The following is a 20,820-nucleotide window of genomic DNA, read 5'->3' as shown; positions in this document are numbered from 1 at the left end:
CGAGAACAGAGTGTAAGTATAGGTGCCACAAGACTCGCACCACCAGGTTCAGGAACAGCTGCTCCCCTCCACCATCAGGCTCAACAACAAACTCAATCAGGGACTCATTTAAGAACTCTTACTTTTGGACTTTGATTTTTTTTCTCTGTATTGCACAGCTTGATTAAATTTATTTATTTGATTACACGTGTACAATGAGTCAGTTTTTTTTGCAGTGCTAATAAGTGGTAATTCTGCCTCGCCCACAGGAAAAAGAATCTCAGGGTTATATGTGATGTTTGTACTCTGACAATAAACCTGAATCTAAAGTCAGAAGGAAGAATACTCCCACTCTAATCTCTACATCAAAAATATTATCCAAATTATTAGAAACTTCCATTTTGAATGCTTTTCCAATTGGGGACAAGAAGGAAAATTGCCTTTTAACCATAAACTAAACTCCAGCTGATAAAGTTGATTTAATTTTCCTTGGAAGTCATACAACAAGTCTCAAGTCTTGACAAATAAGGTTACACCTCATGACTTGGAAGAAGCTGAAGTAAGTTTATATTCTTATTTATATCTACTTTATGAATGTACAAACTTGGATAAAGGTACAGAATTCTCCATGACGGAAGAAAGCGACCAGTGATACAGGAAAATTCAAAATTTTTGTGCTGTTGCCAGGGTTAGCTGGCCATGGTTTTTATTTTTACATCAGTGGTACCACATGTTCTTGTGGAGAACCTTCAAAAACACTGCAATTTAGAACATTTTATCCTCAGAACAATTTAAGTAAACATGGCAGATGTTTTGACAATGAAGAAAATATATTAATTATGCCACTATATTCCCAAATCAAAACCATCTCCAACTCTCAAATTAATGTAAAAATTAACTCATTTATAAAGGAGACAAGACTGCAGAGTCCAGCAAACAGGCTTCAAGTTCACATGGTTGCAGCTCTTTGGTTACATTAGAGCCTAAATATAATTACATTTCCATTTACTTCCTCTATTGTAATTTTTAAAATGAATTTAATGTGTGAGGCACAAATAATGGACAATAGCTTACATCATTTCACTCCCCCTCAAAACAAAAATCAACATGCATCTTCTTTAAAAATATTTTATTTATTAGAAAACAAAGTAATATCCATAATTACAGAATTAGAATTAACAAATTATCAAAAAGCAATTTACATGGTTACATAGAAATAAAACTAGGATTTTAAAAAATCTACAACCTAACCCCCCCCACCCCCCTCTACCTCTCCCCTTAACCTATATCTACCCCCTATTCCCCATAAAAAAGAGAAAGAAAGAGATAAGGAGAGCAACTTCAATCATTTATTTAGTATTCAATGTGGCGAACCAGCCGCACACAACCAGTTTCAAATTAAAATAATCCAAATATGGGCTCCAAATCTTTTTCAATCTATAACATTGACCTCTTAAATTATAAGTTATCTTCTCAATTGGTATATAAGACTTCATTTCTGAATAACATCTTCGTAAACCATGCTCTATCTGATCTTCCCATGAAACAGCTCTACATTTCCTTACTACAGCTAAAGCCAATCTCAAAAATGCCATTTGAAATTTATCAAATTTTTGTAATAAAACCGTTTCAGTAAGGTCCCAATTAAAAATGTACTTTCAAGATTTCCTGCAAACAGTCTCTTAAATTAGCCCAAAAACCTTTAATCTTATCACATGCCCAAACTGAATGCAAAAATGTACTCTTCTGCTCATTGCATCGAAAACACAAATCTGAAGCACTCAGTTTATTGTTTCAAATGCTCAGGAGTTAAATATAATTGATGTATAAAGTTATGTTACCAACCTATACCTAACGTTAACTAACTTTATCATAGTATCTTTATTAATCTTCCTCCAATTATCTATATAAAACTGAATCCCCAAATATCCCTCCCATTCAAGTTGTGATTTATGCAAATCCACTTCAGACATTTTCCATTGTAATAATTTGTATATTCCTGAAATAAATCCAACATGCATCTTTAATTATTTTAAAACGGCTTAAGAAGATGGTCAGGGTCAACAGCAGGGTGCACATTACCAACACATCCACTGAGAAGTCATGACATTTGGATTAATTACAGCAAATTCTGGGTTGAGAAAGTTGTGCAAGTGGATGAAAAAAGTCTGCTGAAATACCAAGATCAGTCGATGCACAGCTGAATGAGAGAATGCCACACATTCCCTCCCATTTAACAGAATCAAACATTTAAAGTTGAAAGGGGAACTTAAAGTTACTGGTGCTCCTGCCTGCTGTGTACAGTTGTCATCCAATAATAAAGGTCCATGGCAAAACTGGAAAACATGGACCACTTCCCACATCTCAGAAACTGACGATAATGAAATTCATCACCCTCAATCAGCACAGCTTTTGGTAGATTGAGGAAGTGTTTGAAGATCATTTTCTTAGACCTTGCACAAAACCCATGATCTATTAGATTGATCGCATGAATTTCTGCTCTTTTGTATCCATCCAAAACTTGGAATAGAACATTTAAAAATACTGGAGATACCACCGATGTCGTCTCTGAAAAATAAGGCCACATCTGCATCCACTTCCAGGTCAATATCCTCAGCCCTGCTCAGTTAGCTCCATTGGGCAGGCCACATCGTCCCAATGCATTCCCAAAAAGACCATTGATTCAGAGAATGCTTCAACGCTTTGCAGTCTCTGTTGTTGATAGCTTACACTACTGAAGTATGAATTGCGCATTGCAGGCCACTAGTTTCAAGCTAAGCTCTCTACAATAATCGTACAGTTTACACGATAAAGTTTTCATTCACAGCTTCATCTTGAATGCTTCCTCAAATGATCAAAGACTGTGCCAGCACACTGGAGACAGATGTATAGCATAAAGTGCCACACTAGATCAGAAGCCATTCTTTGTCACGGGTGCAAGAACCAAGCCGTTCAGATAAATTCTCCAAACAATATTATTGGGTTCAGGTTGATGTTTATTAACATTTAACTGCTCATGAACAACCAGAGCACACTGCATAAACGCACATACATTTCTCACACAGCACATGTTAATCACAAAATTTAAGAAATATGTACAGATATTTTTGAATAATTTGTACTCAATTTCATAAATAAGAGACCCAAGGTTACAGTATCTCACAGCCTGTGGGAAGAAGCTATTTTTCAGTCTGGCAGCCTAATTTTGACGCTCCTAAACCTCCTGCTTTTGGTAGTAGGTCAAAAGGAACTGCATGATCTCAATAATTCTGAGGCCTATTTAAGTAGTGCTCCTGGTGAATGAAAAGGGAAAAAAACAGTGATCTTCTCAGCCATTTCAATGACCCTTTGCATGGACTTCCGATCTATTGTTTTGCAGTTACTTGTACCATACAATGCTTCAGCTAGACAGGATACTCACTTGTGCTTCTGGAAAGAAAAGATGCGGTCAAGATGGGGCCCTTAAATGTAGGTACTGCTGCACCTTTTTGACTAATGAGGTTGTGTTGTGAGTCTTGGTCAGATAATCATTCGAGGGACTGCTCTTGTACATCTGGGCTTATAGCTTTGGAGCTCCCTTATGTACTCTTCCATTTGAGTCCAATGGCTATTAAACTGGACCACAACACTTAACATTAAGGCAGATTCAAACATGCAGTGCTTGACTGCAGATATTAAAGTAGGGAAAACAAATCCAGTGCAAGAAACTGCAGATTTGTGGAGTGTAATTTTACCAGAATTGTAACTTGCAATAGCAGTCGAGTTTTGGATTACATAGTGGAAACTGGCAAGCAACCCAAATACTAAGTGGTTTTCTGGAAACCAAAGCGGTTTTAAAGGACAGTTCTGGTTCAAGGAGTTAAGCTATCAAAGCTTTCCCAGATACCAAAAAATGTTCACATTGAAGATGGCTTCTCTGGACCAGTTAAAACTCCAATTCATTATTCAGCTGCACATTACAATTTGGCATTGATGGCAACGTTAATGTAAAGGAACTGCAAAGCCAACAGTGATATAGGCTCCTAATGAGAGTTCGATGCACAGTCTGATTTCATCTGTGCTGTTAGCTTTCATATTAACAGCACTAATGGAAATGAAAATTGCTACTGTGCAACTTAGTGCTTAAAAATATACATTCAAAATTTTCATTGGGGTTTGGTAAGTGAAAAAGAGCACAGAAAAGAAACTCTTTTCATTCACCAGGAGCACTGCTTAAATAGGCCTCAGAATTATTGAGATCATGCAGTTCCTTTTGACCTACTACCACAAGCAGGAGATTTAGAAGCATCAAAATTAGGCTGCCAGGCTGCAAAATAGCTTCTTCCCACAGGCTGTGAGATACTGTAACCTTGGGTCTCTTATTTATGAAATTGAGTACAAATTATTCCAAAATATTTGTACATATTTCTTAATTTTTGTGATTAACGTGCTGTGTGAGAAATGTGTGCCCGTTTATGCAGTTGTGGTCTGGTGAAACGCTGTTTTGTCTAGTTGTTCATGAGCAGTTAAATGTTAATAAACCAAACTGCACCCAATAATACCATTTGGAGAATTTACCTGAACGGCTTGGTTCCTGCGCCCTTGACAAAGAATGGCTTCTGATCTAGTGTGGCACTTTATGCTATTCATCTGTCTCCAGTGTGCTGGCACAGTCTTTGATCATTTAGCCAGCAAGTGAGAGGCAAACATCAGTTTTCATTTCAAATTGAAAATGATAATTGATTGGCCATTGTTGACCAATCATTTCAACCTTTTAATATACTCCCAAGATCAACAAATGAGTTTTGAAATAAAACTAATGAAACAAAATTTTGAAAATCAGAACTGCCAAGATTTCAGGAAATGTTTGTTCCAAGATTTGTTAAAAGATTGCACAGAAACTTACGCCCAGGTTCCTGTAATTTAGCAATTTAGAAAGGAAATCCTTTCAAATGACTCAAGTTGTAAAAACTAAAAACACGGTTTAGTGTTAATCCAAAAGAGATCAACATCAAGACAAATTTATAAATCAACCATCTTCGGTTTACAAAAAATGTTTTCCAACAGCTTTTGAACTTTTTTTGTTTAAATAAAATGTTAACTGAAGTATTTAACAGGTCCACAAGGAAACAAGTTTTAAAAAATATACAATAATAATGTTTCCCAAATAGATAATGCCTCTGTTTTCAGGCATTCCTTCAGCGCACAAGGCATCAATTAATTTTGCTGTGGATGTAATGACAAGATCAGTGGGTTGACAAGGATATATACTTCATATAAATTTGCATATGATCCCAACATTGAGGCAGGATCTCTTAAAATAAGAAAATAGAGAAATGAAGGCACATTGTGCCAAGGCATCAACCAAGAGCTTGTTTATAGACTTCTCATGGAGGGACAAATCTCACTCACTGGTCCACATCAATAGTAGCCAGCTTTAAGTTCCTTGAGGTAAACAGCTCCAGTGACTTGTCCTGGTCCACCCTCATCAACGCAATAGTCAAAAAGCATGTGAGCACCTCTACTTCCTCAGAGCCTGAGTAAATCTGGTACCAGCATCCCTCAACCTCTAAGGAGCACCATTAAAAGTATCTCATTAGGGTACATCAACTCCATGGTACAGGACTACTCCACCCAAGACAGAGTCTGACGTGGTGGAGGAGTTGAGACAAGGCAAGGACAGGCTTTCTTTTTTAAAATATATCTCATAAGCCCAGAAAAAAATGTACGAGATCATGATTCCATTCTCAGTGTTTACATTGTATACCTAGAAAACATGCTGGAAGTTATCAGACAGTATTTTAAATAGTTTTCCAAAGGGCCAAAGCTTCTGCCAGGTATATGATTCTGTAAACTTAGGAGAGCTAAAAGGGATCATCAGAAGGCTTTAGAAAGTAGGATTAAGGAAAATCCTAAGGTGTTCTAAGATTATGTGAAGAACAAAATCATCATTTACCTTTCTGCTAATGTATCTCCGTTTTATGTCTGAATGAAGTGAATTTTGTGTAATATTGCACTTTATTAACATGATTGAATTTTGATGAAGATCTACCGGGACCAATGCCTGAAGAGGGCGCACAAAATCAGTGAACCGGTGCGGACTCGAAAGGCCAACATGGCCTGTTTCCGCTCCGTAAATGGTTATATGGTTAAGACAATGGGAATGGCGAGCAGGGACATGCAGAATGTGGATAGCCAGGTTCATTGATGTTTGTCATCTATATCAATGATTTCGATGAAAATGTGGTAAATTGGATGAGCAAGTTTGCAGGTCAACAAGGAAGGATTAAGGATTTCAGAGGGATCTGGATTGGCTGGAAAGGTGGACTGCAAAATGGCAGATGGGATTTAATGCAGACAATGAGGTTTTGCATTTGAAAGACAAACCAAGGTAGGACATAAAGGTTCTCCACAACTTAAGACTGTAATTAGGACCAAAGGATAATCGTATCTCGAAATGGATGCGTCGAAATTTTGCCCACCCACATGGAGCAATTTAAAAAAAAATAAATCAAATCTTTATTTCATTGTAGATTTAACAATAAAAACTTGAAGCTTCCTGAATTTATTGATCAACCTTGGTTTATCTTTCCACATTCTGGTCCATACTTACCTTGTTCGTCAGCGTCTCCAGGTCCTCAGGCTGGGCACCCCCATCTTGATTCCTGTGCAAATATGCGAGTTTTCAGTTGGCCCATGGTCAGTGGGTTTGTGTACTGGAGTTTGGTTGACACATGTGCAAGAGTTAAGTACCCTAAAGATATTGAAGTCGCACCCTCAACTCTCACACGTGCCAACTGAACTCCAATACACGAACCCACCTTGCATGTGCTAAAGACTCGCACATGAGCAAAGAAATCAAGATGGCTGTGCCCAGCCTACAGGCCACGGGATGCCAACTAACAAGTACATACATTTGGGCCTTACATGCCCTGAATCCCTGTTACAGTTTTGTCAAATACAACATAATCCATGTAAATTTTATATTTTTTCTTTATATTTTAAAATATTTTCGGTCATATACACAGATGGATGCAAGTCACATAGGTTGCAAGTCAGGGAATACCTATACTCAGTAAATCGTAAGGCAATGAGGAGTGCAGGAGAACAAAGGGATCTGGGAATACATATATATAACTCCATGAAAGTGACATCTTCGGTAGGTAGCATCGTAAAGAAAGCTTTTGACACATTAGCCTTAATAAAGTTTTGAGTATAAGAGATGGGATGTGATGATAAAGTTGGTAAGGCCAAATTTGGAGCATTGCATGCAGTTTTGGTTACCTAATGACAGAAAATGTATCAATTAGATCGAAAGAATGCAAAGAAGTTTTACGTTGCTGGGACTTGAACTGTATTACAGGGAAAGGTTAAACAGGTTAGGACTTTATTCCCTTGAGTGGAGAAGAATAAGGGGAGATTTGATAGAGGTACACAAAATTATGATGGCTATAGATAAGAGTAAATTCAACTTGGTTTTCTGAGATTAGGTGAGATACAATCCAGAGGACATGGGTTAAGGGTGAACAGTAGGGAGAATTTTTTCAGAGCGGAGAGAGTATGGAACAAGCTGCCAGCAGTTCCATACAGGCTCAGTTTTAACTTATAAGAAAAAATTGGATGGGGTACATGAATGGGTGCAGATCAGTGAGACAAGGCAGAATAATACAGTACAATTCCAATTATCTGAAATGGTTGGGACCATACCGGGCTTATGTTGGATAAACATTTTTTTTCAGAGAACTGGTCATTTTTAAAAAACAGCCCAGTAGCAACAGCAAATCACTTGTACGAATGTTTAAATAACAAACAACAAGAAAAGGCTTTTTAAGTATTAAAATAATCTTTAATCAAAAAATTGCTGGCTGCAACACCACCGCCAATCACCGCTGATTCCTGGGGAGGCTTCCCAGGCTGGTGGAACACTCACTAGTGAGTCGGTGGGCTCCTGTCTCCCTGGTCCCCAGAGCTCCTGAATTCTCCCCTTGGCCTACTGCACACCAGGGAGTCTGGTGTGCATATGCAGCAGTAGGCCAAGGGGAGAGTTCGGCGTCGGGAGCCAAAAGATGGCATTCCTGAGGCGAGGAGGGAGGGAAGGGCATAGGAAGGAAGGGAAGGGGAGGAATGCTATTGACCTCGAGGCCTCTCTTTTGCCCGGGAGGCCACTCTCCTTGATGACGTTGGAGGAAGGGATTCCCAACCACTTGCAGCTGGGAGACAGTGGCATGCAGTTTGAGAGGGAGAGTTGGAAAGAAAAATCAATAGGGGAAGGTAAAGAAGAAATTGAAAGAGAGAGGGGAGGGAATTACCTGAAATGAGGATAATTGTCATTCTAATTTGAAGAAGACCGTAGAGCCCACCGCACTGACAAAAGACAAAGGAGGAAAAACCCAACACCCAACCAACAAATTTTCCGCTGAAACCGTGTCTGCCTGTCTCGCATCGGACTTGTCAGCAACAAACGAGCCTGCAGCTGACGTGGACATTTAACCCCTCCATAAATCTTCGTCCGCGAAGCCAAGCCAAAGAAAGAATTTCATGTCAGGTGAACTTTTTTTTTAACCTGTGAGGTCAATTCAGCTCCAAAAAAATTTGGATAAATTAGGATTTCTGATTGTTTTTCATATCCTCATTTATCCAATTTTTAAAAAATGTCAGATAAATGAGGATTTTGGAGTATCCAAGTGCAGATAATCGGTGTTGTACTGTAGTTCTGCACAGGCTCGAAGCTTCTGTGCTGTAATGTTCTATGGTTTGAATACAGAAAGAAACTGCATATGGTTGTTAACATGGCTTAGTCTCTCATACAACTCCCCCTCCCTCCCCCCAACCCCCTCCCATTAACTACTCCTGCTGACTTGGAAAAGCAGCCAACATTTAAAGATTCACCCCTCTCCAGCCACACTCTTACGCTGCTCCTGCCAGGAATATTCACAAGTGAGTTTCTTTCCCATTGTTAAAACTCCTAAATGAATCCCAAAATCAGATTTCAGATTTATTGTCAGAGTACATACATGACATCACATACAACCTTGAGATTCCTTTTTCCCGTGGGCGCAGCAGGATTACCACTAATTGGTAGTGCAAAAAGTAAACTGGACACAGCATAAACAATCAAAGAACTGTTAACAGGTAATGAATATAAACTGACTGTGCAATACAGAGAGAAAAGAAAAAATAAAGTGCATAGGTAAGTGTCCTTAAATGAGTCTCCGAGTTTGTCAATAAGGAGTCTGATGGTGGAGGGGTAGCAGCTGTTTTTGAACCTGGTGGTGCGAGTCTTGCGGTACCTACACCTCTTTCCTGATGGCAGCAGCGAGAACAGTGTGTGCTGGATGGTGTGGGTCTTTGATGATCGCTGCTGCCCTACAACAGCAGCATTCCCTATTGATGAACTCAAGAGTGGGGAGCGTTTTGCCTGTAATGTCCTGGGCTGTATCCACTACCTTTTGGAGGACTTTACGCTCAGGGGATCTGGTGTCAAAACAGTCCATAATGCAGCTAGTCAGCACAATTTTCACCACACAACTGTAGAAATTTGCCAAGGTTTCTGGTGTCATACCAGACCTCTGCAAACTCCTGAGGAAGAAGAGGCACTGACCAGCTTTCTTCACGATGCCATTGGTGTGTTGGGTCCAGGAAAGATCCTCGGCGATAGTGGAGCAAGAACCTAAATTTGCTCCCCCTCTCCACCTCTGATCCCCCAATGATCACTGGGTTGTAAACCTCTGGCTTTCCTTTCCTGATGTCAACAATCAGCTCCTTAGTTTTGGTGACATTGAGTGAATACAATAGTAAAATTATGTTGCCTGTGTTTCATGTGAATGATCTCACTGTAATTCTGCACTTTTATACAATTTTACTTGTATGATGTAAAAGATTCTTCTGGTTTGTTCACAAACACCCTGTCACTACACTTTTGTTACATGTGACAATAAGTTTGAACTTAAAAATAAAATTGATTAGGTGCCCGAGAGCATTCAAAGTACAAGATAAATCAGTGAGATAGGGTTTTCAATAATCCTACAATAATTCTGATGAAATATACTAAATCCAGAGATTAAATTTCACTGAGCGTAGATCTCATTTGTGACTAGGGTGGAAAATTGTTCTGGTTAACTATATCCTGGATCTGTCACCAGGACTTCATACCTATTCAATCTCGTGAAAAATTATCCACAAACTGCTGAGAAAGGCATTTATAATTCAAAGCTACACCCTCAGCCACATGATCTGTCAAAATTTCATCTGTTCAGAAGCATTTGAAAGTTCAAAATTAAAAAACAAAATTAACGCTACATACTTTTAAATTGGAAACAATTAAATTGCAATTTCTCCTTTGGATTTATCCTTCTAGAAGTAGAAAAAAAATCGAACCGATGAAACAACTGGCAGCACAAATTCTGAGGAACTTACACAGTTCCTGCTTCTACTCCCATAATCTACTTTGGATTCCAATGGCAGCACAAAGAAATCAGATTTACGTGTTCAGAGAAACATACGAAGACCCAAACTGACTGACTGTCACAAAACATTGAGTGAGTCTTAATATATTGGCTGCTTTTCCAAGGCAAAAGGAGTTATAGATGGAGCGGAGGTGGCCTGAGCCAAGTTCACAACTTTGCAAATCTAAGATTCAACTTCACTATATTTTTCAATTTAAGTCTTTTGCACAAGTTTTTGCTCAAAGTAGAAATTTTAGGATGAAGCTACAGCAATTTATTTTTGCAAGACCAGAGTTTCTCAAATGACCTTTCTCCTTTTAAATCCATAGCAAACCAGCAGCAATAATTTGCAGTGCAAGCTCCTATAGTTGCACAGAAAAAAACAGATTACATCCCACGTTTGGAAATAATCTCATAGTATTCACATCATGGATCACAGATAGGACCTTTGTTTAATATCACATCCAAAAGATGGCATTCCTGACAATGCAGTCGTTGAGTGTCGTGTGCTCAGGTCTTGGCTCAAGGCTAACGCAGTGTTTGGACTCTGGGATAAGCCACAGCTGACTGGTATTGTCCAAGAATTTTCTTTATGCTAACTGCACAACATCATTGCTGTTTCACTGCAGAAAGATTGAAATACGTATCAGGAGACATCAGCAATAAATTTGATTGGGTCAAACATATCTCCAAGTGTTACTGGTTTTTTTTCTTCTTTCTTTGGCTTGGCTTCGCAGACGAAGATTTATGGAGGGGTAAATGTCCACGTCAGCTGCAGGCTCCGATGCGGGACAGGTAGACACGGTTGCAGCGGTTGCAGGGGAAAATTGGTTGGTTGGGGTTGGGTGTTGGGATTTTCCTCCTTTGTCTTTTGTCAGTGAGGTGGACTCTGCGGTCTTCTTCAAAGGAGGTTGCTGCCTGCCGAACTGTGAGGCGCCAAGATGCACGGTTTGAGGCGAGATCAGCCCACTGGCGGTGGTCAATGTGGCAGGCACCAAGAGATTTCTTTAGGCAGTCCTTGTACCTCTTCTTTGGTGCACCTCTGTCACGGTGGCCAGTGGAGAGCTCACCATATAACACGATCTTGGGAAGGCAATGGTCCTCCATCCTGGAGACGTGACCTACCCAGCGCAGTTGGATCTTCAGCAGCGTGGATTCGATGCTGTCGGCCTCTGCCATCTCGAGTACTTCGATGTTAGGGATGAAGTCGCTCCAATGAATGTTGAGGATGGAGCGGAGACAACGCTGGTGGAAGCGTTCTCAGAGCTGTAGGTGATGCCGGTAGAGGACCCATGATTCGGAGCCGAACAGGAGTGTGGGTATGACAACGGCTTTGTATACTCTAATCTTTGTGAGGTTTTTCTGTTGGTTGCTTTTCCAGACTCTTTTGTGTAGTCTTCCAAAGGCGCTATTTGCCTTGGCGAGTCTGTTGTCTATCTCGTTGTCGATCCTTGCATCCGATGAAATGGTGCAGCCGAGATAGGTAAACTGGTTGACCGTTTTGAGTTTTGTGTGCCCGATGGAGATGTTGGGGGGGCTAGTAGTCATGGTATGACTTGCATAAATGTCGCACCATAATGAAAGGAAAGAAAGCAAGGTATTTAACAGAACAAAAAACTGACAAGTTCTAATAAAGCTCCTGGTTAGAGAAAATTTTTAGATCTTTAAATGTCAAAACATCTTAATTTTAGTTTTTTCGGTTTTAAATAGATTGCAGAAGCTTCAGACCAAGGCACTTGCTAATTATTGACAGAATAAAGTTGAGATTGTCTGGTGCACAGAGATGAGCGTTGCCCAGAGATTGAAGACAGGAAAAAAAGCAAAAGAAATGTGCGAGAGTCAAGCTTGGATTGCAAGATTAAGGGTAGTGGTTTGAATGTGCTAGGGTTTCTGTCGAGAATGGGAAACAGGTTGGGCAATATTCAGAAAACAGGCCAGTTAAGGAGATGCTTGAAAACTCAGTCAACCGGGAAAGTTTGGGTGGAGCCACCACTACCATGTGGTCTCCACCAGCACTTGTCTTCCCATTGCACCTCTCCCATCTCATTTGTCCAGTGGCCTATTACCACCTTGCTTCTCCATAGGCCTAGCTCTCCCTTTTTAACATTTGCTAGCACTCCTTACAGTTCCAAATAAAATTCCAACCCAAAACACTGCCTATTTCTCTTCATTGATGTTCTCTGACCTGCAGAGTTTCTCTCCCTTCTCATTGTTCAATATTCTAGCATGAGATTTTTCTCAAAACTCAAAGACCAAAAAATGAAACATCAACCAGAGCTTGAAATACAATGGAATGGATATAGTAGAATCCAGAGCAGGGTGATGGGTTGGGGGGGGGGGAAGAAATTTCACTTTCTCAATATACAACTCCAGGAAATTTCTGTTCATGGGTATTGTTACAGAGTTCTGTGTTGTATGGTTTTATGTTAAAAAGTGACAGTTTGCCTTAGAGAGCCAAGGTGAAGGTGGACTGCTGAGAGAGTGGGAGACGGACTGAGCATGTGCAGAAAATGTCCAGAAAATTTCTGGACTTGGATGATAAACCACACTGGGTGGTGCTGTGGAGTGGAAGGAGGCTAAGACCATGAGTCATGGTCTGGAGGACAGTTTAGAATGTTGGGATTTCAAAAAGGATGAACATTCCGAAGGCAACTAGAAGGATCCGGACCAAGCCAGTGGTTCCTCTCTCTGCAAGCAACACAAGACAACTTCGAATTTTGTGCTCACTCTCCAAGATCTTTTGGCTTCAGTTTACCAATCAAACTGAATTTTGTTTATGATCTTTGCTTCAGTTGAGATCAAAGTTTTTGTGAGTCTTGTGTTTTGTGTCTAAGCTTTTCTGTGGGCTGGTTGGAAATATAACTTAGACTTTAATTACATATGTTATATTAAGGCTGGGGAATTTATTAGTTTTACACTGTTATAGAAATTTGCATAGTGGGCATTGTTATAAAGGGGGGGATTTTGAATTAAAATTTGAAGGTGAATTTTTTGTTAATAAAGTAATTGTTCATCTTTACCCCTGTGTGATATGCCTTCTTTGTGGTTGCTGGTTTGATCTTGTAACAGTATGCTCTTAGCCCTCTGTAGATAAATACATTGGACATTACAAGCCCTTCTCTCACCTTTCAAAAAAAAGTAGCATTATCTACATCCCTCCACATCAAGCTACTGTATGGTAGAAACAATTAACATTTAAATAGGTAAACTGATAGGGATGGTTTAGTAACTTTAGAGGCACAAGTAACAAGCTTTCCTCTCCTCTGTGGAACCATCTCCATCTCTCACTGCCTAGGAAAGGAAGCCAACATATTGAAGGACCCATCATACTTCAGACACACTCTTCTTCCTCCCATCAGGGAGAAGGCTGAAGAGTGTGAAAATGGACATCATCGGCATAAATAGTTTCTTCCCCACAGCCATTTGGCTCCTGAATGAACTTCACAAGTGCTACCATCTTGTCTTTGCCAAATGATATTTTCACTAATTCTAAACTCTAAATTGTGCTCTATAAATGAATGCATAAATGTTCAGGTCTGTTCAGAACCCTTCTCACTGTAATAGGCACTTGGTTAGAAATATATTTAAAACAAATGGGACTCGCTCAGATAGGCAGCTTGGTCAGTGCAATTTAGGATGAAGGGTTTGTTTATATGGGGTGTAGCTCTATGATTATGACTTCATATATTATAATAACAGGACGAGTTAAATAAATGACAGACCAGTAATATAGAAATGATTATGAAAATACCATAATCAATAATTGAAATGCCACAGTTCTCTTGGGTAGGGAATTGCAGAGATTCCTTAGTTTTTATGCAAACGTATCACTTTACATAGCAGACATCTTATTTTCAGATTTTCTCTAGTAAATGCATCATCCCTGTATGTACATAGAAATTTGTAAAGATTTCATATTTTAATAAAGCCAGTGCAGATGTAATGAGCAAGCATAAAATCTAGATTTATGTTAATTTCACAATTAACTCATTCCTAGAGGCTAATTCCATTCTGCCCAAAAAATTTATAATCACCTCTTGATAGCTCATAATTATCTGCTTTTCCCTCAGAACTGAAGGTCATTGATTTGAAACATCAAGTAAATAGATAAAGTGAATGTTTGTGGTTCTTCCCCCCCACCCCCCCCCCCCACCCCAGTGCCCACCGCCCACTTCAACTTCATTTATTTCTCGGAAGAGTTCCTAAAATAAAGGTCTCATCCCACCCCCAGTCATTCTCTTCTCCATCCCTCCCTTCTGTTGGGCAAAAGATTACATTGGAGAACTCAAACTTCCAGATTCAAGAACAGTTTCTTTCCTTGCGTTATTAGCTCTTGAACGGATCTCACAAGATGATGCCCTCGTAGTGTCTTTTATAACTACTATTTCTCCATATCCTGTACTCTGACAATTGTTATACTACTCTATTCTCTCTTGGTCTCCTTCAGTCATGATTGCACCTCTGGTAGTCACTGGTTTGTTTAGCAGCGTTGACTATGGCTATGGAGGCTGATCTTACTGCAGGCTTTATCGTAGTTAATGCAAATATAGGGTAGCATTGAATTGTCCACTGTGCTCTCTGCTCCTCAAAATGACTCAAGATCACCCTTTCACCTTGCTCTAGGTGTTGATGAAGAGTACCTCGCCATTTGTTGCGGTCATCTGCTGTATCCTCCCAGCAGTCTGTTGATTTTTTAAGGCTTCCATGTTGCACTTGCAGAGGTCCTTGAAGCAAAGCTGGGGTCTACCAACATTCCTCTTACTTATTGCGAATTCTCCATAGAGGATGTCTTTTAACAGTCTACCATCCTTCATGTGATGGGTGTGGTTCAACCAGCGTAGAATCTTAAAAGCGTGAACATTGTGGGAAGTCCAGCACGGGAGAAGACTTCAGAATTTGGGACCGTCTCTCCAGCTGATGCTGAAGATGTGGCAAAGACTGTACAGGTGAAAACTGTTGAGTTTCCACTGAGTTGGAGTAGGTGGTCCACTTGCTATCATATAGGAAGATACTGATAACACATACATGGTACACAGCAGTCTTGGTCTTTGTAGTGAGTTTCTGATTCTCCCAGACCCACAAGGAGAGTTGAACAAGGATCACTGCTGCTCTGTCGACATGTCTATTGATTGCAGAATCAAGGGAGATGGCGTCACTAATGGCTGACCCCAAGTATTTGAACTCATGGACCACTTATAGGTCGTAGTTGTTGATGGTAATGACTGGTGTCTCCACTACATTCTGGGCAAGGACATTTGTTTTCTTTAAGCTGATGGTAAGTCTGAAGTTCTTGCATGGTCTTAGAGAACTGGTCCATGAGAGTTTGCATTTGCTGCTGAGTGTGGGAGATTATAGCAGCCTCATTGCCAAAGAGCACATCGCGTAGTAATATCTTTCACACCTTTGTACTTGCTCTCAGGTGCGCAGGATTGAACAGTCGCCCATCAGACCCGGTGTTCATGTAGCTGCCTTCTGTCAACGTCCCAAACTTTGATAGCAGAGAGAAGATGCTGAATAATGTTGGGGCCAACGCACATCCTTGTTTGACTCCACCATGAATAGGGAAGGGTTCTGATGAACTGCTATCGTACTGAACAGTAGTCCTAATGTTGTCATGGAATAACTTGATGGTACTATGGAGTTTGGGGGAAAGCTGATCTTGGGGAGAATCTGAAAGAGCCCATCCCTGCTAACAAGGTCGAAATGCCTTGGTCAAGTTGATGAAAGTGATGGAGGGGTTTCTCTTGTTCCCTGCACTTCTCTTGGAGTTGATGGAGTGAGAAAATCATGTTGACAGTTGGCCTCCCTGTGCGGAAACCACATTGAGACACAGGGTAGACCCATTCTGCCAGAGTTTGTTAACGTGCCAGAGTTACATGAGCAAAGACTTTGCCAAAATACTCTATATTTTGTATATTTGTTATTCCTGCAGAATCTACTGTACGAGTTGAATTGTCTAGGTAGGTAGTACATAAAACAAAGCTTCTTAGTTTATTTTGGGACACATGACAAAAAAACATTCATTCAATGCAGCATTACCTAGGTTGACAATTTAATGCTAAATTGCCAGAAATGCTGTCTTGATCATTCGATGCAAAAATTCCAACTGATTAATTTTTTTTTAAACTACGCTATACAACTTTCAAATTGGTGCATAACTATCCCATTTCTGAATCAAAGGACACCGATGAACCATTTTATTGAAAGCCCAGTGACAACCACTCATTTTTCTAACATGGCATGAGATGGAACCCTGAGAGAATGTTCTCGTTCATTTATTTTGTTAATGTTGGTAATCTTATTCAGAGCTAGTAGAAAAAATGTTAGCATTTCATGGATTATCCAATGGATAAAAAGTACAGTGTCTTAATACATGACAAAATCCCTTTGTTCACTTCTTTCACACAGAGCAGCTTGCTGAACTGAATCTAAGCAGTGTATCCACCATAAACCATTAGCACTGATCATTTTCTTAAAAAAAATGTATTCATACAAACACAAAAGGTTACTGATCTTCATTTTTACAGAGCTGTGAAAATTCCTGAATATCATGCAAAAATAAAGCCTACTTCGGAAATTGTAAGTTATTGATTTGGCCTGGGGATACAGGTCTGCAATACAAAGCAATACATCATTTAAAAGCTACAGTAAAACAATGAGAAATGATGCAAATGATATACTTGCCTTTTGCTCTTCAAGCTCAGTAGCATGATGACACTTTTCAATCTTCCAGTGCCGAAGAAAGTCCCTGAGGTAGCCAAACAGCGTCAGGATTCCATATCCCATATAGGTCAAGACAGCAACGAGCATGGGAGTTTCCTCAAAGGATTGATTAAATGGCTTTTTGTACAGGCCTCCATTCTGTGCAACATGATGAATCTAGAACAGAAAAGTCATTCACACACCATGAATACACTGCTGTTTGGCAGCAATTTTCAGTTCAACTCCCCAAGATCACTGGGATTTCCACATGTTGCTGTTAAGATTAGCTACAATTACAACTTGCATATATTAATGCCACTGAATTATAGTTTGTAATTATCCATTTGGGCTACAAAATAGCTTGGGTTTCAATTAGAACAAGCAGTGCTACCTTTGTATTCAACTGAAGGATTAAAAACATGGACAGGATTTTTTTTTAAAGAATAAATTGCTTATGACCTCCTGTCTGTTGGCCTATGCTCCTTTCCCTGCTCCATCCCCACCTTTTTATTCAGGCTCTTTGCTCACATCTTGAAGGGTTCAGGCCCAAAACGTTGGTTATGTATTTTTGCTATGAAGAACTTTGCATGACCTGCTAAGTTTCTCCAGCACTTTGGATTAAAATGCTTGAGTCCATTACTCAACCCCAAAAAAATTTTAGAAAGCACTGTTCAATTTAGGGCAATGGACACATTATTCTTTAGCACTTGAACAGTACTGCTCAAGACAGTCTGTTCCCAAGTAATAATTTTACATTGGTTTTAATATCCTTTAAACCTCCAAGGTTCAACACATCTCAATTCAATTAACGTGCTCAAAACATCTTGATAGAAATATATTCTAAAGATTTTTTACAGTGTTCTGAAAATAAATATCAGCACATTGTTTCAACACTGCTTTTCAAATCAAAATAGGGAATTTACTGCATGAAATAGGTGATTACATCCTTGAGGTGTGCCTGTGTTGATAATCAGAGAGGAGGAGACGTTGTTTCCAATTTGTACCGAATGTGGTCTTCCGATAAGAAAGTCAAGGATCCAATTGCAGAGGTAGAGAAGCCGAGTGTTTGTAGCTTCTCGACCAGCACTGAGGAAATAATGGTATTGAAGGCTGAGCTGTAGTTGATGAAGAGCAGCATATGTATGAATTGCTGTTTTTTGAGGTAATCCAGAGTTGAGTGGAGAGCCAGCGATATTGCACCTGCTGGGGAGCAATTGTGACGATAGGTAAATTGCAGCAGGTCCAGATCCTTGCTTAGGTACATGTTAATTCTGGCCCTGACCAGCCTCTCAAAGCATTTCATCACCATAGAAGTTAGTGATACTGGGTGTGAGTTGCTTTTTTTTTTTTTAAAATATTTTATTTTTCACACTATGAACCATTTCCCTCTTGAATATACACAGTGTCATTTTCTCCCATTTCCCCCCTCCCTTCCCACCCCCCTCACTAAACATTCAACATATACAATAAACCCATTAAACAATGTCATCACACAATGAAAATAAACAAGAAAATTGTGTCATCTACTTTTACACACTGGGTTAGTTCATTTCGTCGTCTTCTCATTCTGTTATTTTAGGGGGTGGAGGTGCACGGTAGGCCCTCTCTGTTGTGTTCCATGTACGGTTCCCAAATTTGTTCGAATACTGTGACTTTATTTTTTAAATTATATGTTATTTTTTCCAATGGAATACATTTATTCATTTCTATGTACCACTGCTGTACTCTCAGGCTCTCTTCTGATTTCCAGGTTGACATTATACATTTTTTTGCTACAGCTAAGGCTATCATAATAAATCTTTTTTGTGCTTCATTCAATTTGAGGCCTAATTCTTTACTTCTTATATTACTTAGAAGAAAGATCTCTGGATTTTTTTGGTATATTGCTTTTTGTGATTTTATTTAGATTTAGATCTTCCCAAACTTTTCCACTTTCTCACATGCCCAAATTGCATGTACTGTTGATCCCGTTTCCTTCTTACAGCGAAAACATCTATCTGATACTGTTGGGTCCCATTTATTTAACTTTTGGGGCATGATATATAGTCTGTGTATCATGCGCAACCTCGTGTTTATTGTATTTCTCATAGTTCCGGAGCATAGCTTTTCCCATGTTTCATTCTTTATCTTTATGTTTAGATCTTGTTCCCACTTTTGTTTGGGTTTACAGCTTGTTTCCTCGTTCTCTTTCTCTTGCAGTTTGATGTACATGCTTGTTATAAATCTTTTAATTATCATTGTGTCTGTAATCACCTTCTGGTAACCTCAGCCTGCTTCCCAATTTGTCCTTCAAGTAGATTTTCAGTAGGTGGTATGCAAACATTGTACCGCGAGTTATACCATATTTGTACTTCATTTGTTCAAAAGATAATAAATTATTTTCCCAAAAAACAATTTTCTATTTTTTGATCCCTTTTCTCTCCCTTTCTCTAAAGGTTATCTACTGTGAAAGGGATTAGTTGATTTTGCGTCAATAATAATTTTGGTAGTTGGTCATTTGTTTTTTTCCTTTCTACGTGAATCTTCTGCCAAACGTTGAGCAGATGGTGCAGTACTGGTGAACTTCTATGTTGTACCAGTTTTTCATCCCACTTTTAAAGTATGTTCTGGTACCTTCTCCCCTATTTTATCTCGCTCTAACCTGGTCCAATCTAGTTTTTCCCTTGTTTGATAAAAATCTGATAGATCTCTTAATTGTGCTGCTCTATAATAATTCTTAAAATTTGGTAGCTGTAAGCCCTAGGTGGGAGTTGTTGAGGCAGCTCATACTACTCTGCTTGGGTACTGGGATGATTGAATCAGGAGGGAATCTGATTGGACCAATGAGAGATAGAAAATGACTGAACACACCATCGAGTTGGTTGGTGCAGATTTTCAGTGCCAACCGTCAGGGTCTGACCCTCTTGAATGATGTTCTGACTTCAGATACAGATCTAGGGCCTTCAGCCTTTCAGGGATTCTAGTAGGCACTGTTTGGTGATTCTTCTCAAAGTGTGCATAGAAGGTGTTCAGATCATTGGATAATGAAGCATCACAGCCATCTATAGTGTTCACCTTCACTTTGTAGGCTGGAATGGCCTGCACTCCCTGCCATAGGTGGCGTGTAACTGTCCCTAGCTTCCTCTGGAATGATCACTTTGCTTCAGAGATAGCCTTCCGCAGGTTGTAAAGATCTTGGTCTTAAAAGTCCTTGTTCTCACCCTCAAGGTTGCAAACTCTGATTCATCCAGGGCTTTTGGTTGGGGAACACCCAGCACACACTCATCCACTCAGGTCTTGATGAAGTCAGAGACACCTGTTGCATTTTAACATTTGATAAACACGAGTCAAGGAATAATTTAATCAGAAGGCTTTATACCTATCTTTCCCTAAATGTAGAAAATTGCACAGTATTTCCCTACAAAATAGGAAAACTGAAATTCAGCCAATTTATTCAGATTCATCAAATGTATCATTTAAATGCAATTAATTTAAAAAAAAATTGCTCACTGATACTTGGCTCGAGTTCGGACTCCTGATCTCTAATTAGGCAAGGAGCCAAATTCTAGTGATAAGGTTAAAATTTATATCAAGGTAACCATATTTGACTGTGTCCTAGTAAAAATTTGTTAACGGTAACTAGCAGGAAATTTTCCACTGGTCAGTTTTCTGTCACACCAAGGAACTGGACTATGGTTGTTGAAAGTCCAAGTTCAAAGTTCATGTTTATTGTCGG

At 39.5% G+C, this 20,820-nt stretch overlaps 1 protein-coding gene across 1 annotated transcript in view; it reads right to left on the bottom strand.

Moving 5' to 3' along the window:
- Window positions 1-20,820, bottom strand: part of sptlc2a (serine palmitoyltransferase, long chain base subunit 2a) — a 160,177-nt gene that overhangs the window by 114,410 nt on the left and 24,947 nt on the right. Inside the window, exon 3 of the mRNA XM_069915467.1 lies at window positions 17,088-17,282. Within this exon, the coding sequence (XP_069771568.1) occupies window positions 17,088-17,282 (195 nt within the window). The remainder of the gene's footprint in view (window positions 1-17,087; window positions 17,283-20,820) is intronic.

Source organism: Narcine bancroftii, chromosome 2 (genome assembly GCF_036971445.1).
Source record: "Narcine bancroftii isolate sNarBan1 chromosome 2, sNarBan1.hap1, whole genome shotgun sequence".
NCBI lineage: Eukaryota > Metazoa > Chordata > Chondrichthyes > Torpediniformes > Narcinidae > Narcine > Narcine bancroftii.
Note: the sequence above shows the minus strand (reverse complement) of the source record. Positions and strands in the feature narration are given on the sequence as shown.